At 49.0% G+C, this 27,819-nt stretch overlaps 1 protein-coding gene across 3 annotated transcripts in view; it reads left to right on the forward strand.

The window, feature by feature from the left end:
- The window catches only part of CPAMD8 (C3 and PZP like alpha-2-macroglobulin domain containing 8), a 99,885-nt gene that overhangs the window by 27,493 nt on the left and 44,573 nt on the right, over window positions 1–27,819 (forward strand). For all 3 annotated transcript variants that reach the window (XM_081496569.1, XM_081496570.1, XM_081496571.1), the window contains 10 exons: window positions 134–262; window positions 5,521–5,704; window positions 7,048–7,220; window positions 7,805–7,954; window positions 8,327–8,488; window positions 10,622–10,764; window positions 14,327–14,389; window positions 17,437–17,668; window positions 25,859–26,012; window positions 26,423–26,553. In XM_081496569.1, the coding sequence (XP_081352695.1) occupies window positions 134–262; window positions 5,521–5,704; window positions 7,048–7,220; window positions 7,805–7,954; window positions 8,327–8,488; window positions 10,622–10,764; window positions 14,327–14,389; window positions 17,437–17,668; window positions 25,859–26,012; window positions 26,423–26,553 (1,521 nt within the window). The remainder of the gene's footprint in view (window positions 1–133; window positions 263–5,520; window positions 5,705–7,047; window positions 7,221–7,804; window positions 7,955–8,326; window positions 8,489–10,621; window positions 10,765–14,326; window positions 14,390–17,436; window positions 17,669–25,858; window positions 26,013–26,422; window positions 26,554–27,819) is intronic.

Here is a 27,819-nt window from a genome sequence, read left to right on the forward strand (position 1 = left end):
AGGGGGTTCTCCAGAGGGAAATGGGAGCATGAGAGGGTCTTGCTGCAGAGCAGGGCAGGTCGAAGCATCCTCAGGACCGCCCCCTTCCTACACCAAGCCTCCGAGCCTTGACCGAGTACCCTGTCTTCTTCAGACCAAGGTGACCGCACTCAGTGGCAAGCCCGTGGGGGCCCAGTACCTGCCCAGCTACCTCTCCCTCAGCAGCTGGTACTCCCCCAGCCAGTGCTACCTGCAGCTGCAGCCGCCCTCCCGTCCCCTGCAGGTAAGGCTTTCAGGTGCGCCCTTCCCCAGGCAGGAGGGGGTTCAGGAAGCAAGCAGCATGCATGTGCCTCCAGGGGACCTGCACGTGCTTCTTCTCCCTTCTCTCTCCGCACTAGTTTCTTCTCTATTTATGTGAGTGTGTTTCTGTTTTGTCATGTTCATTCATTTGTTTTAGTTTTTAGAGTCCATATATAATATAAGTGATAGGGTTTCCCTGGTGGCTCAGACAGTAGAGAATCTACCTGCAGTGCAGGAGACCTGGCTTAGATCTCTGGGTTGGGAAGATCCCCCAGAGAAGAAAATGGCAACCCACTCCAGTATTCTTGTCTGGAGAATCCCATGGACCGGGGAGCCTGGTGGGCTACAGTCCATGGGGTCCCAAAGAACTGGACACGACTTAAACGACTTAGCATGCACACACGCCTGCACGCGTGTTTTATAAAGCACACCGTTAACACTCCTAATTGAGAGCACAGAGGGCTGAGCCCAGCTCCCATGGGTGGTAACAGGCTCATCAGTACTGTCTCTTGTGGAAGCCACTTGATGATGGGGCTCCCAGACCCTGCCAGCCCCGTAAGCCTCTGACACTCCCTTCACTAGGGGTGCTGCCGAGACCTGTCTTCAAGGGGTCCTTGTGATGTAGCTCCGAGGAACTGAGGAGTTGGGGCTGCCTGTTTGCCAGGGCTGAGTGGCCCTCTGTGGGGGTTATGAGAATGAGAAACTCCACTGAGATCGTGCCCAACTTGGCTGAACACGCTGTTCTGGTTTTAATGCTGTTCAACCAGCAGTGCACGTGGGGAGGCTGGCGTTGGCTGCCTTCCCGTGTGGGCGGGAAGGAGTCCTGTGCCCCAGCTGCCGGGACCCACGTTCCCAGTAGGCAAGGACTTGGCAGGGCTGCTCAGACTTCCCCCTGGGAGGGACACCTCTGTCTTGCCTGAGTCAGATCAGCAGGCACCCACTCTCCCTGTCCTAGACTGTAATTGAGGGGCCCTGAGTGTGAATTTGAGGCAAGAGTGGCTGTGCTTTGTCCAGTCCAGGCTCTGTGTCGGGGTCCTCTTCCTTTCCTCCAGCACCAAGGGATGTGCAGCAAGGAGCTGCTCTGCAAATGGGGGCTGTCACCCCAGTTTTTCAGGGTGACTCTGATGCCATAGGGTTAGTTCATGAGAAGAAGAAAAAACTTTGTGCTCTTTCCTTGTTTTTTTCCTAGTATCTCAAACCAGAGCGGACTTTTGTTTGGGTATCATTATAAGGAAGATATTTACAAATTTAGAGAGAAATAGAAAAAATAGTATAATAACCTTGTGCCCTCCACCTAGATTTATGAATTGATATTTTGCTCCATCCATCTACCCACCCATCCACTCACCCACCTATCCATCTATCCATCTACTCACCCACCTATCCATCCGTCCACCCATCCACCCATCCTCTCATCTTCTCACCCACCCATTCATCCTCCCCTTCCCACCCACCCATCCATCCATCCACCCATTCATCCATCCACCCATCTTCTACTTACCCAACCACCTACCCATCCATTCACTCACCTATTCATCCATTTCTCTCCACTTTTTTTGGCTGCAGCATTTGAAAGTAAGTTACAGATGTCTTGATACTTCCCTCTTAAATTCTTGAATCTTAAAAATAAAGACATTCTTTAACCTGATTTTCAGTCATTCTATCTAAGAAAATTGTATTAACTCAATTGTGTTATTTAATTCACAGGCAATAGTCAGATTTTCAAAGGTGTCCTCAAGATATAGTTTGTCTATAGTGTGGATTCACACCCATGCTTGTCTGCATAGTCATGTGCACCTGTGTGTGAGTGTGCATGTGTATACATGCTTGTGTATATTCACCTGTGTGTGTGTGTGTGCACGCATTTTATTCAGGATCAATTTATATGTTGCATTTGCTCTTCTGTGTCTGTAATCACTCCTGAGCTGGAACCTTTTCATCACTGTGACTTTTGTAAAGAATCCAAGCCTGTGGTCTTGTAGATTATCCCACATTCTGAATGAGATTCAGCTTGAAGCATTGTTTTGGTAATATTACTATGTACATGCTGCTTTTGTCACGTTCTATCAGAAGGCAGAGTTTTGGGCAGCCCCACCCTTGCTGAAGCTGATCTTATCCTTGGTTCCAGTCTAGTTCCTACCAGCTCTTTCCTTCTGCAGGCGAGGCTAATAAATAATCTGGGTGACACTCTGAGGCCCCTGCCACAGTGTTCTGACCCTCATCAACCTTTCACCCAATGCTTTTTTCATCTTTTTTTGGAGTGGGGTGTGCCTTATGGCATGCAGATCTTAGTTCCCCTTCCAGGGATCAAATCCATGCCTCTGCAGTGGAAGCACACAGTCTTAACCATTGGACTGCCAGAGAAGTCCCGTCTTTAGCATCTTTGATGATTTTTGTTGTAATCAGTTATCACTTTGGGGCTTCATGATAAAGATTCTGATTTATGCATTTATTATGATTCTTGCATCCCTTTTGCATTTACTAGGTGATGTTCCTCTGTAAAGAACTTTCTCCACCAGTATTTTAGTTGTGTGATTGTTTTTAGAGTGCCTATCGTCTTATACACTTCTAAAAAAGTATCCACTATGTTATAATCGGTTACCATCATACTTCCTTTTTTTCTTTTTAAATTTTGAAACAATTTTAGACTTACAGAAAAGTTGCTTATACAGTGCAGAGAGTCCCTCTATATCCTCCTTCTAGCCTCCCCTAGTGTTTTAAATTTTTTAAGTGTTGTTTGCTTTTTGTTTTTGTGAGAGTAATTTATGTATTTTGGACACTCCACCCTTATCAGATATATGACATGAAAGTATTTTCTCCCATTCTGTATGTTGTCTTTTCACTTTCCTGATAGTGTCCTTTGATGCAACAAAGATTTTTAACTTTTGGTGAAATCTAATTTATTTGTTATTTTTCTTTTGTTGCTTTGCTTTTGGTGCCTATCTCAAAGACACCATTACCAAATCCAAGGTCATGAAAGTTTACCTCTGTGCTTTCTTCTAAGAGTTTTATAATTTTAGCTCTTACATTTAAGTCTTTGAACCATTTGAGTTAATTTTTTTATATGGTGTGAGGGTACGGTTCAACTTCATTCTTCTGCATTTGGAGATCTAGTTGTTCCAGAATCATCTGTGGGAAAGACTATTCTTTCCTCATCAAATGATCTTGGCACCCTTGTTGAGAATCAGTTTGCCATAGATGGTTATTTCTGGACTCTCAGTTCTATCCTATTGATCTGTATGTCTGTCGTTATGCCAGGACCACAGTGTCTTGAAGATGATTTTTGAAATTGGAAAGTGTGAGTTTTACAACTTTGTTGTTTTTTCAAGATTGTTTTGGTTAATACTGGATCCTTTGCGTTTCCATATGAATTTTAGAATCAGCTTTTGCATTTTGGCAAAAAAGGCCACTCACACTTCCTTCTAATGTTATCATCTCATGTACAAACCATGGTACAACTGTCAAAACTAAGAAATGAGCACTGGAGATGACTGTTAACCAAACTCCAAACTTTATTTTGATTTCCCTAGTTTTTCCAGGGATTCCTTTTTTTTTTTTTTTGGTCCAGGATCCCATGCAAGATCTTGCATTGCACTTCCTCTCCTCCAGTCTGATGGTTTCTCAATCTTTCCTTGTCTTTCATGACCCTGCCATTCTTGAAAGGTTCACTTTTCTTTATGCTGTTCCAATTCCCCAAATTTGGCTGTGGGAGCACCTTTGGGCCAGCTCCTTAAACAAGTAAGTTCTTTTCTTCAGTGGGAGGTAGAATGGCATTTATTAACCACTCACAGTGACCAGATACAGTGTTGAGAATAATATATTCACTATTACATTTATCATCTCATTGGATCCTCAGGACCTTCTCTCCAGGAGATATAACCTTATGTTACAGATGGGGAAACTGAGGATCAGAGAGGTGAAATGACTTACTTAAGGACCCACAGCAAGAATGATACTCACCACTCACCACCCCTCCTCTGAGCATTCAGGGTGGCCCAGATGTTTGGGGAGAGTCATGAATTGTAAATCATAGAGCATAGGAGGGAACCTCTGGGGCAAAGACCCAGAGGAAGACTTCTCATGCAGCTTGTTGCCTCCGTGTTGGATATGGCCATACTCTAAGCCCTTGGGGAGGTCACAGGACCTGGGAGACTTTGGCTGTAATGCAAAGAATGAGGGCAGCTTGGAGGTTAAGCATGGGGCTCTGGCTTCTGCCCTTTGGGGTTTGAATCCTCTTCCTTCAACTTACTAATGTTGAGAATGGACCAAGCTTCAGTTTCTCTCCTCTGGAAACGTGGGGGTTGTGATAGAACCCGGCTCATCAGTGTATATCCAGTGAGAAGTTTCAGCCCATTGCCAGCACTTGCACCTGTGAAGTTAGGGAATAATCCCCAAGACCATCTGCCCATCTGACACCAATTGCTGAATTTGAGGGTCCTCAAATCACCTTCAGTTTCTTTAGTCTCTAGAGGGATTCACAGAATCTCTGAAAGCTGTCATACTCACAGTTACAGTTTAATACAGTGAATGATACAGATTAAAATCAGGCAAGGCAAGAGGATCATAAGGCAGGGGCCAGATGAGTTCTGAATGTGAACTTCCAGTTGTCCTCTCCCCACAGAGTCAAGGATAGTGTTACTTTGCCAGTAATGATGTGTGACTACATGCATGGTGTACTGCCAACCAGGGATGCTCACCTGAGCCTCAGTGTCCAGGGTTTTTGCTGGAGGTCAGTCATATAGACAAGGCTGACTACCTGCCTGGCTGGCCCCAGTCTTAATCCCTCCATAGGTCAAACTTATATAGTGTGGCCCAAGGTCCCCACCATAAATTATATTGTTAGTATCTGGTGTGGTCCCAGACCCTAGATAAACAAAGACTCATCAAGCATAACATTTCAAGGCCTCTGAGATCACCCCCAGGAGCAGTGGCCAAAGGCCAGACCTCTTTGGAGGCTAGGTTCAGTTACTTACTACACTGTACTCACTGAGAGCTTCCATGCCCTTATGACATTTCACCCACACCACAGCTCCATTTTCAGAGCATCAGCTGGGGTCCCTATGATGATGTAGTCACAGCCAGGGACAGATACTGAGCATTCTGCTCTGAGGCCAGCACTCCTCCCCAGCTCTCCTGGCCTGCTTGTGGCCCCAGAGTGGCCTTCTCCTTAGGTGAGCTGTGGCATTGGTGCTGTTCTGTGGGTGCCAGGCAGGGCTCCCCATGCCTGCATGTCTCCCACAGGTTGGGGAGGATGCCTATTTCCCTGTGAAATCCACGTGTCTCTGCAATTTCACCCTGTACTACGAGGTGGCTGCGAGGGGCAACATTGTGCTCTCAGGCCAGCAGCCTGCCCACATCACCCAGCAGAGAAGCAAGCGGGCAGCCCTGGAGAAACCCATTCGCTTAATGCACGTTTCTGAGACAGGTGAGCTCATCCACAGGCTGGAGGTTCCTGTTCTTCCTTCTGAACCGTTGAGACTGGGATGGGCATCCCAGCAAAGCATGGTAAGCAGAATGCATCCATGAGGGGAGCCTGCTTCAGGCTGAAGGGCGTGTACCCCAGGCAAGACTGGACTGGGACCAGGAGCGTGGGCAGTGACCACGCTGCTGGAGGCAGCTCCTCTTGAGGCTGCCGTGGGATGGGCCCCTGAGCACGTCCACACTATGCCATGCTGCCTTCTACCAACCCCCTTCTGCTTTTGCCCAGACTGATTCCCCATTAAGGAGTCCTTCTCCCCACTTTCCTTGATGCCACATGCTCCTCACAAAACCCGTCTTCTCCCCTGGGTCTTCCCATCCCCCTCCTCTTCACAGCCTCTCTGCCCAAAGCAGGATCCCCAAACTAAGGACCATGGACACTTGCAAGGTATTCTTTGTGATGGGGGCCATGCTATGCACTCTAGGGTGCTGAGCAACATCCCTGGTCTCCACCCATTAGATACCAGTGGCAATCCACCTACACACAGTATGACAACCTAAAATGTCTCCTGATTTTGCCAGTATTTCTAGGGGGGAAAGTGACTCCTGGGTAAGGATCACTGAGATAGATGATGATAGATAGATTCATAGATAGAGCCATCAATAGATAAATTGATAGATAGATGGATGATAGGGTCATGGATGGATGAAAAAGTGAAAGTAAAAGTGAAATTTGCTCTGTCATGTCCCACTCTTTGTGACCCCATGGATGGATAAGTAGATAAATAGATTCATGTATAGAATCATCAATAGATAAATTGATAGATGGATGGATAGATAAAGTCACAGATGGGTGGATGGATGGTTGGATGGATAGACAGATGATAGATAGGGAGACAGGCAGACAGTCTCTCTGATTCTAAGCCACTTTCTTACCCTCAGAACTACTATGTTTGGGGCCAGGTTATTCTCTGTGGAGCTGTTCTATGCATTTTAGGGTGTTGAATAGCATCCCTGGCTCCTACCCACTAGATGCCAGTAACAACCCCAAGCTGTGACAACCAAAATTACCAAATGTCCTCTGGCGATCAACATTGCCCTGGTTGAGAACCACTGGCCTGATCAGTGCATTTGACATTGTGCACTCACATCCTCTTGGGTTTATCATCCTTTCTGGGTGAAATAACAGGCAACGTGAGTATCCATGGAGTACTTGCCCTGGGCCTGGCCTAGGCTGGCATCTCCTCATGCTACACCCCAGGGTAACCCCTATGGTAAACCAGGCAACTGGGGCACCGGTGGTCCTACTGTGAGATGCTGCATTTTCATGTCTGTCCTCACTTATCTTAGAGCCTCCTCCAGCCCCAGCAACAGAGGTCAGTGTGTGCATGACCTCTCTCCAGCTGGCTGTGACCCCCAGCATGGTCCCCCTTGGCCGCTTGCTAGTCTTCTACGTCAGAGAGAATGGAGAAGGAGTGGCTGACAGCCTCCAGTTTACTGTTGAGACCTTCTTTGAAAACCAGGTAGAGCACTGGGAACCAAACTGGAGGAGGGAGAGGAGGATAGGTAAGCATCATGGGGCTGGAGGCTCCAGGGTGTCGAGGCTGGGGCGGACTGTGAACAGTCACCAGTCAGACTCCAGGTGATGTGACAGGCAGGACTTGTAAGGACTGTCCTACCTTCAGGAATGAAGGAAATCTAAGTTGCATCTTGACTAGGAGATCCTCCAGAAGTCACCTAGATGGGATTGCATTCATATACACAGGAAAAGTGGGCAGTTGTTCTCTGTCCCTGCTGGGCTCCAGACCTAAGGGACACCACTATGTCCCCCAAACCTGGTTCAGCCTCCTGTGCCTTCACCATGCACCCTCCAAAACTGGCTGCAACATGTCCTCTGCTGCCACCCGTCTCCCCACCCCTCCTGACTTCCATCTTCTGCACAGAATGTATCAGCTGTACCAGCCTAGTTCTTGTCACCCAACCCTCCGCCCTTGTCCTCATCTGGGTGGCAAAGCCAGGGTCCTGACTCTCCTTGGAGGGTGGAAATGGTGGGTGGGTCTGGAGAGTTTGGCCAAGCTCCTGATTCTTCTGCTGTGTTTGGGTCCAGGTTTCACTGACATATTCAGCAAATGAGACCCAACCCGGGGAAGTTGTCGACCTGCAGCTCAAGGCTTCAAGGGGCAGCTGTGTGTGTGTTGCTGCAGTTGACAAGAGTGTTTACCTGCTCAGGTCTGGGTTTCGGCTGACTCCTGCCCAGGTGAACTGGGGCCCTTGGACGCTGCATTCTGGCACCTGCATGGAGGTCTCTTCCTTTTCATTAACTGAACACAATCCATATAAACCCAAGTTCTCTCTCCGCTGGGTTCATTCTCAGCAAACCCCACCCCTGTTGTTGCTTGGCTATAGTTGAAAGGTCTTGGAGTCAAATCCAATGTGACGTTGTCTGGGTCCCACCTCTTCAGCCCCAGTTTGCCCATATTTAAAATGTGTTAATGCCCCAACTCCCGTCTCCTCTAAGATTGGTTCCCAGTGATCCATGTGAGAGAAGATTGAGATAGGAACATGCCAGACCCGTTGGGGTTGAAAGGAAACCCTCATTTGACCAGTCCCTGTTGCCCTCTGCCTGTAGGTTTTCCGGGAATTGGAAGATTATGATGTTTCTGATATCTTTGGGGTGTCCAGGGAGGATGGACCCTTCTGGTGGACTGGGCTCATGGCCCGACGACGCCGGCGCTCCTCTGTCTTCCTGTGGCCCTGGGGTGTCACCAAGGATTCCGGGTTTGCCTTCGCTGTAAGGAGAGGTGGTCTTGAACCCCATCGTCCCCTTCTGAGCTCTTCTTCCTCTGAAACAAAGGGTCTCGGGGTACAGAGCTGAGTCAGGGTGGAAGTTTCCAAACTCTGAGTGCTGCAGAATCTTTTTGATTCTCCACAGTGGAAGCTTGGATGCATACTTTCCCAGTTTTTAAAACAGATGAGAGCAGAATGAGTGTTCATCGATAGCTTCAACTTTGTTCTGGAGCAGACTCGAACATCGTTCTGGAGCGATGAACTTGAAAGTGCTTTGGTGGAAGGAAAACCTTCACAGGGGCTTCCCAGGTGGCGCTAGTGGTAAAGAACCCGCCTGCCAATGCAGGACACATAGAGATGTGAGTTTGATCCCTGGATCGGGAAGATCTTCAGGAGGAGGAAAGGAAAGGAAAGTCGCTCAGTCGTGTCCGACTCTTTGCGACCCCGTGGACTGTAGCCTGCCAGGCTCCTCCGTCCATGGGATTCTCCAGGAAAGAACACTGGAGTGGTTTGCCATTTCCTTCTCCAGGGGATCTTCCCGACCCAGGGATCGAACCCAGGTCTCCCGCATTGGAGGCAGACGCTTTAACCTCTGAGCCACCAGGGAAGTCAGGAGGAAGTGGCAACCAACTCCAGTTTTCTTCCCTGGGAAATCCATGGACAGAGGAGTCTGGCAGGCTACAGTCTACAGGGTGGCAGAGTCGGACACAACAGAAGCAGACTTAGCATGCATGCAAACCTTCACGATGTGTGTAGGTACTGTGTTGTCAGGTGGGAGCCTTACCCATGCTGACATTCATAGCTCACATCCATCCCCTTCCTTCCTGGCTCCAGGGACCAGGGAGCTGCTGGAGGTGCAATATACCCAAGCGTCATTTCAGCCCACATGAGCATTCTGGTGATCTCCACTTGAATGCATGAGGGCACTTTTCATCCCCATTTTTAAATCATTTAAAAGGCATCCTTGGGAATTCCTTGGTGGTCCAGTGGTTAGGACTCCAAACTTTCACTGCTGAGGGCCCAGGTTTAATTCCTGGTTGGGGAACTAAGATCCTGCAAACTGCATGGCACAGTCAAAAAAGAAAAAAAGACATCTTTTTCCTCCCATTTTTATTATGGAAAATTTTCAAAGATATAAAAAGTTGAATAAATTAGTAAACACCTGTAGCTCCACCACCTTGGTGCCACAGTTAACATTTTGCTATATCAAATGCGTGCGGGCATGCGTGCTCAGCCACTGCAGTCGTGTCTGACTCTTTGCAACACTATAGATTGTAGGTTACCAGGCTCCTCTGTCCATGGAATTCTCCAGGAAAGAATACTAGAGTGGGTTGCCATGCCCTCCTCCAGAGAATCTTCCCAACCCAGAGATCAAATGGCGTCTCCTACATTGCTGGTGGATTCTTTACTGCTGAGCTACCTGGGAAGACCATTAAATATATACATGTATTACAACAGGAATAATTGAAACTCATAGTAATTGGCTCTGGGTCTGGATTAGGCACTGTACCAATTGATTTTTTTTAAATTGAGGTGAAATTCACATAGCAGGCATTTAACCCATGTTTTTAAAATTTATTGTTTCTTTATTTTTTGGCTGTGCTGGGCATCACATGGGATCTTAGTTCTGTGACCAGGGTTCGAACCTGTGCCCCACTGCACTGGAAGCACAGAGTCTTAACCACTGGACTGCCAGGGAAGCCACAATTAACCCATTTTAAAGTGAACAATTCAGTGGCATTTAGTACTTTCACAGTGTTGTGCAAGCCAGCACCTCTATCTAGCTCCAGAACATTTTCATCACCTCAAAAGGAGATCCCGTCCCCATTAGCAGTCACACCCTATCCACCCTCCCCCAGCCCTTGGCAACCACTGATCTGCCCATGGTTTTAGACAGTTCATATTAATGGAATCCTAAGAGATGTGGCCTTTTGAGCCTAGACCACAAATATTCTGACCCCACCTCTGTTGTGCCCTGGATGGTCACTTGGTCTCATGTCCCTCTTAGTCTGTGTCACCAAGCCTAGAGAGAGGACTGGCTCCCCCAGGGCTACACAGCAGCAGTGTTGGGCCAGTGACTTCTGGAGCCACCATATCCACTTCCCCATTATGGGTCTGGGCATTGTCTGTTGCCTAGGAAACAGGACTGGTGGTGATGACAGACCTTGTGAGCCTAAACCACCGGCAGGATGGCGGCTTGTACACTGATGAGGCTGTCCCCGCCTTCCAGCCCCACACAGGGAGCCTGATGGCAGCAGTGTCCTCCAGACAACCCCCCAGGTAATTGCCATTACCTTGAGCAGGGTTGTCTAAACTCATGTCGACATTTGAGGCTGGGTCATTTTCTGTGGTGGGGCCATCCTGTGTACCATAGAGTACTGAGCAGCATCCTTGATCTCCACCAACCAGAGGCCAATAACACCCCCCTTATTCTGGGTGTGACAACCCAAACCATCTTCAGACATTGTCCAATGTCCCCAGGGGGCCAGAATCCCTACTGGCTTAGCAGGTTGGGGCACTAAGCACTTTGACTCTTCTCCCCGCCACCCCCAGTTCTCAGCCCCACCCACGTGCTTGAGCTTGGGAGTTTGGGGGGTGCAGAAGAGAGAAGAAGATGTAGCAGGGGAGTAGATCTGCCTGGGGACAGAAGAATTGGGGTAGGGTGGGTAGTTGGAGTTTGATCCTCTCATTCCGAGACTCTGCTTAGAAAATTCTTTCTACTACCCTTTCTCCCTCCCACCATTTCCTCCTTCCTTTACTTCCTCTCTTTTTCCCTTTCCCCTCTGACTCTTTATCTTTTGGAGTTAGACACCAAAGTGTCTAAAAAGCCTTTTTTATTTTAACTCAAGCATTTAAGCCTTTTGAAGGTTATGAATTTTCCTCAGAGTATTGCTTTGGCTGCATCTAAATTGTGCTAGGAAGTGTTTCCATTATTGCTGGGTTCCAAATAGGTTGTAACTTGTGGAACAGTTACCTTTTTGAGCTGTGACTTGCCCAGATATGTTTTCAATTTTCAAGTAATTTTTAAAAATTACTACCTTTATATGTTTTATAAATGTGGGTCAGATGGGCAGTGTGGCCAATGAACATTGTCTGTATGATATTCCTTGTGGCCCACAAACATGGTCTGTATGATATCCATTGCCTGGTTTTTATTTTAGAGACTGGCTATATGGTCAGTTTTTGTAAATGCTCACACCCACTTGAAAAGAATATCCAAGCCCCTGTCATTGGGTATAGGAGTCTCTATGTGTACTTTCAACGGTGGTACCCAGATCCTCCATATCCTTGCTCATGTTTGTTTCCTTGTCTGTTTGCTAACTTATCAATTACTGAGAGAAAAGAGTTCACATCTCCCCCTGAGATTTGCGGCTTTGTCCCTTGTTTCATGGAAAGCTTTGTTTCATGGGAGGTGGTGTTTGCTCTGCTCTCATGTCTCTCCCTTTGTACCCCTCTTATGTTCCTGCAACACTCACTGTCTTCTTTCCCACCTTCTTTGTTCTCTCTGCCTCTCCCACTAGCTCCTCAACTCCAGATCGCAGCCAGCCAACTAGGGAAGGGAGAGGGTGTTTTGAAGACCTTGCCCCCTCTCTCTCCCTCTGGATGTAAGGGTGCATAAGCTGGGAAAGGGGAGGCAAACCTTGGATGTACCCTCTCTTGCCAGCTTATCCAATGAGAGGCACAGAACCAAGTGGGCCAGGGATGGGATCTGGTGGTCATCAGTGGCTCAGTAACTGGGTCTCTTTGGAGACCTTGAGGGTGATACCCAGACTCCTCGGTCCTTGCTCTGAGCCAGAAGTCACCCAGAGGATCTGCCCTGGGAAGGGGGGTTGGCTATCCATGATAGTCTTCTTTCAAACCCTTTCTACCCCAATCCCAAATCCTTGGGAAGGATTGAGCCTTCCCAATCCCCTAGCCTCCTCTGCAGTGGTTCCTGGGTACCTGAACCCTCCAGCTTCTTCCTGCTTGAGTCACACATTTAGCAGGAGTGTGATAACCCCACGAGAGTCCTAGTTTTCAAACTCCACATCATGGCATGAACAGATCAGACTCTCCCTACAGTATGCTGGAGGCACACGAAGGCATTTCCAAGATATGGTTGAGTGAGGGAGGTGGAATATTGGCCCCTGGGCATCCCTCAGCCAGACACTTCTCTGGGAACCTGGAGCCTCCAATGTGCATGCCTCCTGAGAACTTGGCCTGGAGTGGATCTGCAAGCAGTCTCTAAACCCCAAACCACAAAGGCAGTTATAAACTCCAGTGCAGAAAGGCATAATAAAGGCCTTAAAAAGCAAGTGTCTGTGCCTTTTTGTAATTGGATAATGCATCCTTCCTGGAGAAGGGAATGGCAACCCGCTCTAGTATTCTTGCCTGGGGAATCCCATGGACAGAGGAGCCTGGCCGGGTACAGTCCATGGGGTCACAAAGAGTCAGACATGGCTGAGTGACTAACAGACACAATGCATCCTTATTCTGAAGACGAGGTATTTTTCTTCATCATAATGCACATAGTTAAACATTTTTCAAAGAGTATGAAAGGGTTTATCCTCCTTTCCCTTCTAAGAGGCAAAAATGGTTACTAATTCCTTAACTATCCTTCTAGAAATTTTCTGTGTAAATTTGTTGTTCAGTCACTATGTCGTGTCTGACTCTCTGCAACCCCATGGACTACAGCACACCAGGCTTCCCTGTCCTCCACTATCTCCTGGAGTTTGCTCAAGTTCATGTCCATTGAGTCAGTGATACTATCTAACCATCTCATCCTCTGCTGCCCTCTTCTCCTTTTGCTTTCAGTCTTTCCCAGCATCAGAGTCTTTTCCAATGTGTATACACAGGACTTTAAAACACACACACACACGGTGGGAGAATACTGTAGTACTGTTCTCTACTTTCCTTTTTTAAGTCAACAATAAACCTTAGAGACCATTCCGTATCAGTACATATGTGCTTACCTCACCCCTTTTCACTGACATGTAATATTCTATTGTGTGAATGTACTATCATTTGGTTAACCAAATGCCCTGTTGATGAAGATTCTGGCTGTTAGTTAATTCTCACAGTGCTGCAGTTAACCACACTGTCTTTGCACATGTGTCTGTGGTTAATTACAGTGTTCATCCCTCAGAGAGGCAACTGCAAGTTGAAAGGGAGCATTTTAATCTTGAGAAGATTTGCCAAATGTCAAGTAGGGCTTATTAATATTATTTTTTAAAGAATAGGACAGTCCCTGAGGAATGTGGGCTCTGAGGCTTCTGAGAATAAACCAAGACTGAAAGCATGTGAAAAAGAATACACACACACACACACATATAATTGAATCACTTGATGTACATCAGAATCTAAGTGTACACAGCATTGTAAATCAACTATCCTTTAATAAAAAAAAGAAACTAAAAAAATGAAAGCACAGAGGAAGTGGGGGAGAGGGAAGAGTGTCATGTAGTGATGCAGAAAAACATGGCAAACCCAAGGAGGGAAATTAACAAAGGAGAGGACTCGGGGTGGTCCCTTTGGCCCTTGTTACCTTCTAAGTTGAGGGTGTGAGGCGCCACTATCATTCTTACAAGACTCTGCCAAGCCTTCAATGCCTCACTTTTCTAGCTGTAATCAAGTAGAATGTTGATTAAAATTCTGCCAGGTGAAAGAATTAACACGTCATGTCCTTGTAAAGTAGAATGCTAACCTTTCCAGGTAAGAGAATTAAATAAACCGTGTAGCATATTAACATGTTGAGTAAGAGAATGAACACATTATAGCCTAATCAAGTAGAATGTTAACTTACCAAGTAACAGAATTAAAGTTATGGAACTTTAATCAATTCTTTTTAAAAAAATTTTCATAGAGCAGAGAAGAGGAAAAGGACCTTCTTCCCTGAAACATGGGTTTGGCACTGTCTCAACATCAGGTACAGTAAGATTTCTTTCCTTCACTGCCTTTGTGGGCTGACTCAAAGGCACTCATGAAAGATTGTTCCCAGTGGGTTTGCCTGGAGATCGGACACCAACATCTGAGTAAGCCATTGGGCATCCTTTTCTAACACATAAAACGCAAAGCTATGAAGTCAGCCCCAAATCCCAGTGCAGCCTCGGACATCTGCCCATGAAATATGAAATTCGAGGGCTTCGTGCCTCTTACAACTCCCTCTTGGGGTAACTCTATCCACTGTGTTTATATAACGATCTCATTAAAATGATTACAGTTCCCTGAAACATGAACTCAGTTCCACCCACCTACCCCCCTTCTCACTCCTCAGGGGACTTGGGCCCCTGCCCGCCAAGCAGGCTGCTTTTCTCAGCACATTTCCTTCCTACATTGTTTTCTCTTTTCATTTGCCTTGAAGCAGCAGCACTGTGCCAAACTCTTGCCAGTTGCAATTGGCTTTTTTCCTTTCAGTGTTTAGTGTCAGAACACCACTGACACTAAGCGTTTTCTTTCAATGCATAGTGTCAGAAGGTAGTGGTGACCTGCTCTGGGAAACCAGTTAGGCATGAAAGTTCAGACCCCAGGGGCCAGTGGGTGGGGCAGTGGGTGGACCTACTGCTGAGCTGGGGTCCCCTTCTCAGCATGAGATGCCATGGCACATGCTTAGCACAGAGCCAAGCACACACTCAGGGGTTTCTCAGGCTGCCCTCACTGATGTGTGTGTCCCCATTATGGGCAATCTTCCCTGAGGATCAGAACAGATGCTGATTTTTTTTTTTAAGTTTTTATTATTATTATTTATTTTTATTTTTGGCTGGGTCTTTGTTGCTGCGAGAGGGTTACTCTCTAGTTGCAGTGCAAGCTTCTTGTGACAGCTTCTCTTGTTGCCCAATGCAGGGTCCAGGTGCTTGGGCTTAGTAGTTGTGGTGCCTGAGCTTAGTTGCCCCATGGCCTGTGGGATCTTCCCAAGGTAGGGCTCCAACCTATGTTCCCTGAAACTGGCAGGTGGCTTCTTACCCACTGGACCACCAGGCAAGCCCAAGTTGCTGATTATTGCATTTTGTAATGGGAGCCCGTATTTAAGATGTGCTGTCTGTCCATCATCAGAGATGTACAGAAAGTAGAAATGTGTCTACTTTCTGTGTGCAGGGTGATGTTTTAGGCACTGAGTACTGTTTTGGTGCCAAGAATGGCACCTTGAGCAAGGCAGATAGAGTCCCCTCACGCATAGAATTTATGTTTTATGCCCTTAAAGCCTTCATGCTTCAGTAGGGCCAGTGTTCTCATGGAGGGCTGGGTCCAGGGCTTGGGAGGAAGTAGAGGGACCCTTCAGGGAAGCTGGAGAGATTCCCAGGGCAGGTGGAGCCCAAGCTGAATCCCACAGGATAAACAAGAAAGGGGTAAAGGAGTCCAGGAGGTGGGACCCATGTGGGCAAGAGCTGGAGAATCGGAGAGGCAGAAGGGGCTAAGAGGAGGAGGCAGGGAGTGTGAAGGCCGAGTGGGCTATGATGGTAGGTGTGGAGAGCCCCAGAGCGTTGCTGAGAAGCATTTGGCATTTGAGGTGTTCTCTCTCCCTCTGTTGGCTCAAGCAAGGGTGAGTCGGACAGTGTGGATCTGAGACTAAGGAGGAGGTTCTTGCTGGGCCCAGGGAAGGATTGGTTAGCTCTTTTTTTTTTTTCCTAACTTTTAAAATTTGTAAAATAACAACATAAAATTCACCGTCTTAATTGTTTTTAGGTGTGCAGCTCAGCGGCATTAAGATCATTTATATCATTGTGCTACCATTACCACCATCCATCCCCAAAATGCTTCTCATCTTGCAAAACTGAAACTATGTGCCTATTAAATACTACTTCCCATCCCTCCCTCCTTCCAGGCCCTGGCATCCACTCTTCTTTTTGTCTCTGTGAATCTTACTGCTCTAGGGACCTCATATACGTGGAATCATACAATATTTGTCCTTTAGTGTCTGGCTCATTTCACTTAGCATGATGTTCTCAACGTGCATCCACACTGTGGCATGTATCAAAATTTCCTTTCTTCTTAAGGCTGAATAACATTCCGCTGTATGGATGGACCCCGTTAAAAAAAATTTTTTTTTTTATGGTCTCACTGTGCACCTTGTGGGATCTTAGTTCCCCAACTGGGTATGGAACCTGGGCTCCCCACAGTGGAAGCTCAGAATTTTGACTGCTGGACCATCAAGGAAGTTGCTGGATGGACCACATTTTGTGTATCTATTGAGCCTTTGGTTGACACTTAGGTTGCTTCCACCTTTTGGTTATTATGAATAATCCTTCTTTGAATATTGGTGTGCAAATATTTCTTTGAGACCCAATTCTTTGGGGTATACACCCAGAAGTGGAGTTGCTGGATCTTATGGTAATTCTGTATTTAATATTTTGAGAAATCACTGTATGGTTTTCCACCGTGGTTGCACCATTTGACATTCCCACTAGCAGTGCACGAGAGTTCTTTAAATGTTGAATAGAATTTACCAGTGAAGCCATCACATCCAGTGGTTCCCTTTTTGGGGAGATTTTGATTACTGATTCACTCTCCTTAGCCCCAGGTGCAGCTTTTGTAATGGCCTCGGCAGGCTTGAAAAATCATACAAACAGGGAGTGTATGGGACAGGCAAGCCAGGCCAGGGAGTGTGGATGTTCCCCAGGGTGGGTGGCTGGCTGGCTGGCACTCGGCGTGCACAGAACAGCTGGCTAGGACCATCTGGAGCTGATGAAAGTTCTTCCAAATGGAAGACGCTGAGCTTGAATTGCTGCCATGGTGACAACTGTGACCCTCACAGAGGCAAGGATAGACGCCCCAGATCCTGCAGGGCAGTGTCCCATCACCCATTGAGGCCACCTGGGTCAAGCTCCTGGGAAGGGGATGGAGAATCCAGGTAGAGGAGAGAGGAACAGCCAGGCATCCCCCTGAAACCCAAGGCCATGTTGCCGGATTCTTCAGTTCCCACTGGGCTGCTGCTGCACAGCGCTGGACAACAGCTCATGGTTGCCCTTCTTTCCTCAGTGATCCGTCTGGCGAGGAGACACTCAGCGTGCAGGTCCCCGACTCCATCACCAGCTGGGTGGGTGAGGCAGTGGGTCTGTCCCCTGGGAGGGGCCTGGGCATTGCTGAGCCCACTCTGCTGAAGACCTTCAAGCCTTTCTTCGTAGACTTCATGCTGCCCCCCTACGTGGTCCGTGGGGAACAGGCCAAGATCCCACTCAACATCTACAACTACATGGACACCTGTGCTGAGGTACCAAACCCGTCCTCCGCATACAGCCTTTCCCATTACCAGTTGGCGGGGGAGGCAGGAAGGGGGCGGCATCCTTGATGTCAGGAGGCAGGGAGAGTTGTGGCCCTTTGGAGGGGGATGGGTTTGAGTGGCACAGTACCTGTGATGTTGGGTAGGCAGGGGGAGGTAGAGTCATCTAGGGGAGCTGTGATGTTAGCATCTGTCATATTAGTGAAGCAAGGGCTGAATGGATCAGGTCCTGCTTCATCTGCCGTCTAAGCCTGGGGAGGTTGTGGGTGGGAGTGCATGGCGGGGTTGGAGGTTGACAGATGAGATGGAGCCACTGTCCTTGGCTCCAGGCCCCTCAGGGCTTTGGGGGGGATGAGTGTCATATGTAATGCCATGGAGTCAGGGGTCGGCAAACCTTCTCTGTAAAGGGCTGCTGCTGCTGCTGCTAAGTCACTTCAGTCATGTCCGACTCTGTGCAACCCCATAGATGGCAGCCCACCAGGCTCTGCCATCCCTGGGATTCTCCAGGCAAGAATACTGGAGTGGGTTGCCATTTCCTTCTCCAGTGCATGAAAGGGAAAAGTGAAAGTGAAATCGCTCAGTCGTGTCCGACTCTTAGCGACCCCATGGACTGTAGCCTACTAGGCTCCTCTGTCCATGGGATTTTCCAGGCAAGAGTACTGGAGTGTGGTGCCATTGCCTTCTCCCTGTAAAGGGCTAGATAGTAAATATTTCAATCTTTGCCAGCCAGAGGGTCCCTGTTGCAGTTGCTCAACTTGGCCATTGTACGGGAAGGCAGTCACAGATAACACGCCCATGAATTGGCCTGGCCGTGTTCGCATAAATCTTTATTTATGGATATTTGAAATTTGAGTTTCATTTAACTTTCATGCATCACAGAATGTAATTCTTTTTAATTTATTTATTTGGCTGTGTTGAGTCTTAGTTGCCACATGCAGGGTCTTCATTGCATTATGTGGGATCTTTCATTTCAGTGGATGGACTCTGTAGTTGTGGGCTTAGCTTCTCCTCAGCATATGGGATCTTAGGTCCCTGACTGACCAGGGGTCAAACCCGTGTCCCCTGCATTGCAACATGCATGTGTGTATGTGTGCTCACTTATGGCTGCCTCTGTGACCCCATGGGCTGTAGCCGGCCAGGCTCCTCTATCCATGGAATTTCCCAGGCAAGGATACTGGAGTAGGTTGCCATTTCCTACTCCAGGGGATCTTCCCCACCGAGGGATTGAAACTATGTCCCTGGCGTCTCCTGCATTGGCAGCAGTATTCTTCCCACTAGTGCCACCTGGAAACTCAGGTGGATTCTTAAACACTGGACCACAAGGGAGGTCCCAATATCATTCTATTTTTTTTTTTTTTAAAGTTTCCCTTCTTCATCCCAATCATTAAAAAAAAAAAAAAAAGTAAAAACCATTCTTAGCTCCCTGGCCTTACAGAAATAGGTGATGGATTGGATTTAGGTCAGGTTGTAGGCTTCCCAGGTGGGGCCAGTGGTAAGAAACCCATCTGCCAATGCAGGAGACATAACAGACATGGGTTCAGTCCCGGGTTTGGGAAGATCCCTGGAGGAAGGCATGGCAACCCGCTCCAGTATTCTTGCCTGGAGAATCCCCACAGACAAAGGAGCCTGTAGGCTGCAGTCCATAGGGTCACAAAGAGTTGGACTTGACTGAAGCGACTTAGCATGCACACACGTGCTGACCCCGGCACAGAAGTGAGGAATCCTGGTGGCCCCCGAGCAGGCACTCTGAATCTCAATATCTACTGAAAAAAACTGATTGACCTTGTCCACATTATTCCACCTGCTGGTGTGTCAGTTTCTACAAACGTCAAGCAGATAGGAGTCTTAGGGTGGTTAAAGGGGTAAATAGGTCAGTCCATACAGCTGCTAAGAATGGTGATTGTGGATGTCCCGCGGACCTTGTCAGTGCTATTCCAACTCTTGGGGTCCCAGGGCCTGCAGGGTGCGTACAATGGCGGGGGAGCTGACTCCTTTTCAGAGGAGGTGGAAAAACTACTGTATCAGTTTCTTGTGGCCGCTGTAACAAAGTAGCAGAAGCTGGGCGGCTTCAAACAATGGAAATGTATTCTCTCACAGTTCTGGAGGCTAGAGTCCAAGGTCAAAGTATGGACAGGGCTGGCTTCCTCCAGAAGGAGGCTCTGAGGGGTGGTCTGTCGCCGACCTCTCTCCTGGCTTCTGGGAGCTGCCCACAATCCTTGGCGCTCTCTTAGCTTGTGGTGGCCTTATTCCAGTCTCTGCCTCAGTCTTCCCATGGTCTTCTTCTCACCGTGTATCTTTACATCATCTTCCTTCTCTGCACAGACCTATGTCCAAATTTCTTCTTAGAAGAGCCCCTGTCTTGTTGGATTAGAAAAAGTGAAAGTGTTAGTCGCCCAGTTGTATCCAACTCTCTTCAACCCCCTGTACTGTAGCCTGCCAGGCTCCTCTGTCCATGGAATTCTTCAGGCAGTAATACTGGAGTGGGTTCCCATTCCCTTCTCCAAGGGATCTTCCCAATCCAGGGATGGAACCTGGGTCTCCCACATTGCAGGCTTGATGCAATGACCTCCTTGGACCTTGATGACATCTGCTGAGACCGTAGTTCCTAATGAGGTCACATTTACAGGTACCAAGGTTAGTACTTCAGCATACTTAAAAAAAAAAAAAAATTGAATTTATTTATTTGGCTGTGCCAGGTCTTAGTTGCAACATGAGTGATCTTTCCGTTGTGGCATGTGGGTTCTTTGGGCTTCCCTGGTGGCTCAGTGATAAAGAATCTGCCTGCCAATACAGGAGACATCAGAGACTTGGATTCTATCCCTGGGTTGGGAAGATCCCCTGGAGGAGGAAATGTCAACCCACTCCAGAATTCTTGCCTGAAGAATCCCATGGACAGAGGAGCCTGGTGGGCTACAGTCCATGGGGTTGCAAAGAGTCAGACATGACTGAGCACAAACACACATGTGGATTCTTTAGTTTTGGCATGCAGGATCTCTTAGTGCAGCATGTGAGCTCTTAGTTGCAGAATGTGAAAATCCACTTCCCTGACCAGGCATCGAATCCAGGCCCTCTGCATTGGGAGCAGAGTCTTAGCCACTGCACCACCAGGGAAGTGCCTGGACTTCAACATATCTTACTGGAGGGACACAATTCAACCCATAACAGCTACCCTAAGGAAGTGGGCTTGGTGATTTCATACCCTGATGATGAGGAGGGATGGCAGACAATGTGGAGGGAGCCGTGAGGACCAGGATCAGGTGGGGGCGGGATGGGGAAGGAACATTTGGGGGCTCAGCCTCAGTGTGGCTGCAAGAAGGCAGGGGCGCCCTCCTCCACCTCTGTGATCCTTTGTGTACCATCTCAGCCTGGACATCGGCTGGTGAGTGGTAGGAAGAGAAGGGAGGTGGGCTCCCAGGGTTAGGGGCAGCCCTCAGCGATGGGGATTGGGAGCTGAGGCTACAGTTGGATGAGTGAGTTGGGGGCAGGGCCTGGGGTCCAGCTGGGAGCAAGCCTGCTCTCTGCAGGTCAGCATGGAAGTGGGGCTGCAGGTCTCAGCCTCACCCTAGCCAGCTCAGGGAGGCGCTGACCTCATCCTGGCCCTACCCGTGTGAATGGGGCCTCCCAAGGCTGCTGGCACATTCCCTACCAAGGGCAGAGATGTGAGTTGCAGCCCCAGGCCAAGGTCACCAGAAACCAAGAGATTTTATCCAACCACTACTCACTTTTCCTGAAAAACAAGGCTTTCTGGAGTGATTGGAATTTGCCACCTGAAAGGTGTCAAGGCTGCTGGGGATGGAAGTCCTGAGTGGGAGGCTGGCAGAACTCCCATACCTCAGCTATGGTTTCAGCACATCCTTGCCTCACTGTCTCCAGAAGACCCTCTAGACTCCAGCCTGGTGTTCCATTCACTAGGCTGCTTTGTCTCAGTCTCCTTATCTGGGTGTGAGAGATCTACCCATCAGCCCCCTACCCGCACTGCTGCTCTGGGGCAGGGGGAGGGAGCAGGTTTCAGGCTCCTTTGTAAGTCTGATCATAGATCCTGTGTCAGAGCCGTTTCTGAGCCTGGTCCAGAGTGGGGACAGCATTGTTCTGAGTCTCTGAGTCTTGGCTCAAAGGGTGACCTTGAACTTACATGAAATCTTTTACTCCTTTTTTCCTTTGTAAATGCTATACCTCCACTGAATAGTTAAATCAACCCAAGAACATACTGCATGGAATGCCTTATAATGGCCTTGAGGCCAGTTAAGGACCTCTCGCATGCCATCTGCCTGGCGTGGCCCAGTTTTGAGGCTGGTATTTGCATTTGGCTTTCTGATGCTCATTTGACTCTATGGAACAACCACACATCATGCACTGTCACAGAGAAATTTCTCCTCTCTTGGGTCTTTAATGGAAAGAAAATTCCAAGTAGGAAAAAAATGGTCAGCACAGGTCTAGAATAGAAATGGAACACCCAGAGGCTACCAGAAAGGAATTTCCAGGTGTAAAATGTTAGTGATTCTAATTCATTCACTCAAAAGCAATCACCCAGGTCCCCGAGGTTTGCCAGGCTATGTGCATGAATCTGAAGACCCGAATTCCCAGGCCATGAGGTCTGCCTGAGCTCAACCTGGACTTCTGACACTGCTGACTCAGTTTTCTTGGGCACACATCTCTGTGTGTGGCGCTGGGTGGACGGTTTTACCTGTATTATTATCCAGTGCACAAATGGGCTGAGAAAGGAGGAACTGTGATGGAGCAGAAATGGTTTGATGTCATTTGGGGGGCTCTGAGGAGCTCCAGTAGCATAGTCCTTTATGTCTCAGTGCAGAAAGAATTCAGTGAGAGTTGAAGTGATAGATAAGAAGTGATTTATTAGAATAGGACACTTGTGAGGCTTACAAGCAGACAGACAAGAGAGTGCCATGCCCCAAGGACTTACTGGGCTACAGTTTTATAATCAAAGGAAAAGTGGGGAGGGGGCAAAGAAGTCTTTGTCATCCTTAAGTAAACGTCATGCTTCCATCATCAGCTCCTCCTTCAGGTTGGGGGGGAGTTTTCTTGTCCCTACATGGTCAAGCTGGGTCCACAAATCATTGCTATTTTTATGTGTGCAGAGAGCATGTCCTGACTTGGTGAGCTCACTGGGCAGGATGTGGGTTTCATGCCACCATTGTTTTATTGTTTGGGGGCCACTCCTTGTGCTTCTGTTGCCTGGTTTTGTTGCTAAGCAAGTCTACTTGGTTTTGTGGTGAAGCAACCCTACTTTCTTGAGTAATTGTTAACTTACAGGGTCTCCAGTATTTTTTCTGCTTACAGTCCCCTAGTGGGATTAACTATTTAATCACTTACTTTGTCCCTACTGGTATCATTCCCATATGGCAAGCTCAGAGAAGCATTATGTTTAAGGTCCCCCAGGGACTGAGGGGCAGATCTGTGTTAGCATTAGGTGTCAGGAATTCCCCAGTGGTCCAGTGGTTAGGACTCTATGCTTCCACTGCAGGGGGCACAGGTTGATCCCTGGTCCAGGAACTGAGATCTCACAAGCCCATGCTGTGTGGTACAGCAAAAAAAAAAAAAAAAAAAAATATATATATATATATATATATATATATATATGCCTACAGGGAACCAAGAAAACCCTGAGAAGGGTTGGCTTCTCTGAATGCAGAAAAGTCTTTGGGTGATGTTTAAGCTGGGCACTGGGCCTGGAAGGGCATTCCTGGAAGAGGGAACGTATACACAAGTGACAGGGGCAGAAGGCAGGTTGGCCTGTCCCAAGAGCTGCCTGTGACACAGTCTGGCTGGATTTTAGGCTCTGGTTGGGAAAGCAGGAAAGAAGGAGGAGGCTTGTGCATTAGTCTGAGTGAGAACCACTGCAGTAGCAACCAGGGCGGTGGCCATGGGTGGCCTAGAGGGGGCCAAGGAAGACAGGTGAAGGGCTCAGGGCAATAAGCTGGGAGCAAGGCCCCAAAACACAGACCTTTATCATTCATCTATTTTTTTTTTTTGACTGTGCTGAATCTTCATTGTTGTGTGCAGGCTTTCTCTAGTTATGGCCAGTGGGAGCTACTCTCTAACTGCAACATGCAAGCTTCTCCCTGTGGCGGCCACTCCTGTTGCAAAGCATAGGCTCTAGGTGGGTGGGCTCAGTAGTTGTGGTACAGAGGCTAAATGCCCAGCAGCATGTGGGATCCTCCTGGACCAGGGATGGACCTGGTGTCCTTTGTGTTGCCAGGCAGATTCTTAACCACTGGACCACCAGGGAAGCCTTCATTCATCCTTTTTATGTGGTTTATCATTGGGAGGGGGCTTCCCACTGCTCAGTGGTAAAGAATCTGCCTGCTCATGCAGGAGATGAGATGCAGGAGACGCAGTTCAATCCCTGTGTTGGGAAGAAGGACATGGCAACCCACTCCAGTATTCTTGCCTGGAGAATCCCATGGACAGAGGAGCCTGGCGGGCTATGCCCATGGCGTCTCAAAGATAGAGAGTTGGGCACAACTGAGTGACTGAGCACACATGGTTGGGAGGAATAGGATTCCAGTTCCAAAAAGCTGGAACCAGCTGGAGGCTGGTTCCTAATCACAGGGTGGCCCCTGAGGGACGCTCTCTCCTGGACTGCAGGCAGGCCCCCCAGGTACCCATTTCAGCTCTGATCATGTCCTCGTGGCTGGCTTGTTGGCTGGAAGAAGGCATCCTTGCTGGGCAACAGGTGTGTCCAGGGATGGCCACGTGTTCAATTTTAAGAACAGGAGAGCCCCATGGACAGAGGACCCTGGTGTGTTACAGTCCATAGAGTCACAAAGAGTCGGACACGCCTGAGCAACTAACACACACACTTCCCATGTGTTAGTCTGGAGGTTCCAGGAAAACAGGCCTATCCTACCCCTCAGCCTGGACAATTGGTTCCTCCCAGGACCCAGAAAATGGATCACATCAATACTTGATGCTTGAATTTCTTCTTTCCTCCCTGGAAGAACTTTTTGGAAGAATGGTGTCTTGAGGGGGGTGGGGGAGCCCCCGAATGGACCAACCATTCTCATTTAGGTCCAGCTGGGCCTGCCCGTAGGCAGTATTCAAACACTCTGTCACACTTGCTGCTGTAAAGCTTCCTTGTACACATTTGACTGTGCGTGTGACTTAGGTGCAGTGAGGCTCAGGCATCACTCGTGTGTCTCACTCAGATCTGTCTCTTGAGTTCCTAGGAGGGCGCCTGAACCCACTAGGTGCTGTGCATCTACTGGTTGGACAAGTAGATGTGGAGCAAAGAGCATGTTATAGATTGAAGGGTATAAACACATGTACACACAACATGCACATAGCTACGTGGTGTGCACACACACGTGTAGATAGTTATGCTTGCACACATATGCAGAGACACTCGCCTTCACACGAGTGCACTCACATGTCTTGCAATGCCATGCCTACTACACATGTAGATGTGCACACAGAGGTGCGTGCATGCACGGCACACACACATATGCATGCACATGTGTACACCAAGCTCTGTTATGATGCAGTGGACCTCCATGGTTGGAGAGAGGGTCAGAGGAAGTGCTTTGAGAGGCCTGCATGTGGAGTGGCCTCTCTTATCCCTTGGCTGGGGAGAACTGGAGCTAGATAAGCAGCCCTTGAATCGACCTTGGTCTCCAAGGGGAGCTGGACCAGGGAGGGTGTGGGGGATTGAGGGAAGCAGGGGGCTCCCAGCAGGACAGTGTTAAGGAGTTGGTTCTTTTTTTTTTAACATTTATTTATTTTTGGTTGTGCTGGGTCTTCATTGCTGCATGTGGACTTTCTCTAGTTGGGGAGAGCAGGGGCTACTCTAGTTACAGGATGCGGGCTTCTCATGGCGGTGGCCTCTCACTGCAGAGTACAGGCGCTAGAGCACGAGGGCTTCAGTGGTTGCTGCACATGGGCCCAGTAATTGCAACACGCGGGCTTAATTGCTCCGCGTCATGTGGGATCTTCCCAGACCAGGAATCCAACTGGTGTCCCTTGCATTGCAAGGCAGATTCTTAACCACTGGACCACCAGGGAAGCCCGAGTAGTTGGTTCTGGTAAGAAATGCAAAGGAGGTTTCTCATGGAGAGCGTGGTTTGGGGAGAAGCCTTCCAGGGTGGACGGAGTGCAGTGAGCAGCAAGGCATGCTGGGAGGGTGTTCAGATTCTGGATACCATGGATGCTTGCCACCCTCTCCAGGTCTACATGAAGATCTCAGTTCCCAAGGGCATCCAGTTTGTTGGACATCCTGGCAAACGCCATCTGACCAAGAAGACATGTGTGGCCTCTGGGGAGACAGAGCCCACCTGGGTGGTTCTGTCCTTCGGTGACCTGGGTCTCAGCAACATCACAGGTGAGGTTTACGTGCTTATTGGGGCATCTCCCCTCTCCAGGATACCAACGGGTCCAGGAGCTGAATACAGGCATGGGGGAAGGTCAGTAGGGCAGAACATGAGGTCGAGGGACAAGAGAGCTACTGGGGGAGTCTGGATCAGTCCAGAGGGAGTGATCAAGAGGTAGGGGGCCACATCTGGGGGAAGCCAGGCTCTTAAAGTGCCCCACCAATGCAGTATACACATGCCCTTACACTTGTACACATGTGCATTCATGCAAATATATGCACTCACATATATGCAACATGCATCATGTGCGCACATATGCATGCATGCACACCTGGGAAGCCTGGGACAAGAGTGGGGGACAGAAGAGTGCCGGATGGGGTCCTGTTTTGAGAACCAGCACCAAGTACTCAAATCTCCACAGCCAAAGCCCTAGCTTACAGAGAAACGAGCTGCTGCCGGGATGGGAAGTCGGTCAGACCCCCAGAGGAGAATTACACTGACAGAAGGGTCCCCATCGGAAGGGACCACATCCGGCGCAGTGTGATGGTCGAGGTAAGCCCATGTCCTTGCTTGAGGTGCTTGCCCAGGGCCTGACTGGCTCCCCAGTGAGGTGGGGGCTGGGGTGTGTGGGCCTTCCCTGAGCCAGGGCCAGGGCAGCCCCCACCAGTCCTGCTCTGGGGCCTGGGGCTGAAGGACTGTGGCAGCCATCCCCTCTCCAAGCCGCAGAACAGTCTTTGGTGCAGTGATGTGGGGCTCGCAAAGGCTGCAGGGAAGTGTCCTTCTGACCCCCGGGGTCGATCGCCATGGAGGGTGGCGTGCCTCTGTCTCCTGGCTGCTTGTTCATCATAGACAATTGTAGAGACTGTGACCCGGCATTTGGAGGGCTGTCCTTGGAATGCCCTTGCGGGAAGGACACAGAGCCTCCAGTCGAGGCGCCCAGACCACCACCACCCCCCGCCTCACCACCCCTCTCAGCTGTGAATCTGGGATCTGCCGCTTGTGCTTGGGGCTCATCGAGTGCCTTGTGATTCCCAGTCTGCTCTGTAAGATTGGGTGCTCACACTCACCCCACAGCGTGGGGGAGGTTGGAGAAGGCACATGGCATCTCACAATGCTGGGCTTGTGGAAACGATGGTGCCCCATCTTTTCTGGGGCTGCTCGGATGCATTAGAGCCCAGAGCTCTGGTCAGCCCCGCTGAAGGGCTGAAGCCCCGAGTGTTGCCCCTCCCCAGTGGCCCAGCTGCAAACAGCTGCCCTCCCTCCCAGCTGCGGTCCTGGTGGAGCTGAGCACAAATGGTTTCCATCAGCACCAGGAATCACATGCGAACTGGGCGGAACTCCCGGAGGCAGACGGGTCATTGCTGCAGCTTTGTTGACATGACGTGATGGAGTCCTCAGGGACCAGTGTGTCATCGGATGAGGCATACAATCTCCACGAGCCAGCAGGAGTGGGATGGCCTCGACAGGAAATGCAGAAATCCCTGGTGACCCTCTGCAAAGACCTGTGCACACTCCTGAGCCACAGCCTGCCCTCCCTCCGTCCGAGGAGGCAGCAAGCCGCCCCCAGAGCAGCCGGCCCGACCTGGAAGCCTGGAGCTCTTGTCTGTTTCCTCTGCAAGAGGAATTTCTAAGATGCACAGAGAAGGATTCTCCTGTTCCTCCCACTCACACTGCTCTGCAGCATCCACTGGTCCAGCTGTGTACACTCAGCTCTAGGAGACGGGAGGTATGATGTAGGCATCAGAAGACCTGAAATGTCAATGCAAAGACTGAAGCATGAATTAGAGAAACAAACTAATGAAACAGGAAGTGTTGCGT

This window comes from Giraffa tippelskirchi, chromosome 6 (genome assembly GCF_054371585.1).
Source record: "Giraffa tippelskirchi isolate mGirTip1 chromosome 6, T2T-mGirTip1v1.2.pri, whole genome shotgun sequence".
NCBI classification, from domain to species: domain Eukaryota; kingdom Metazoa; phylum Chordata; class Mammalia; order Artiodactyla; family Giraffidae; genus Giraffa; species Giraffa tippelskirchi.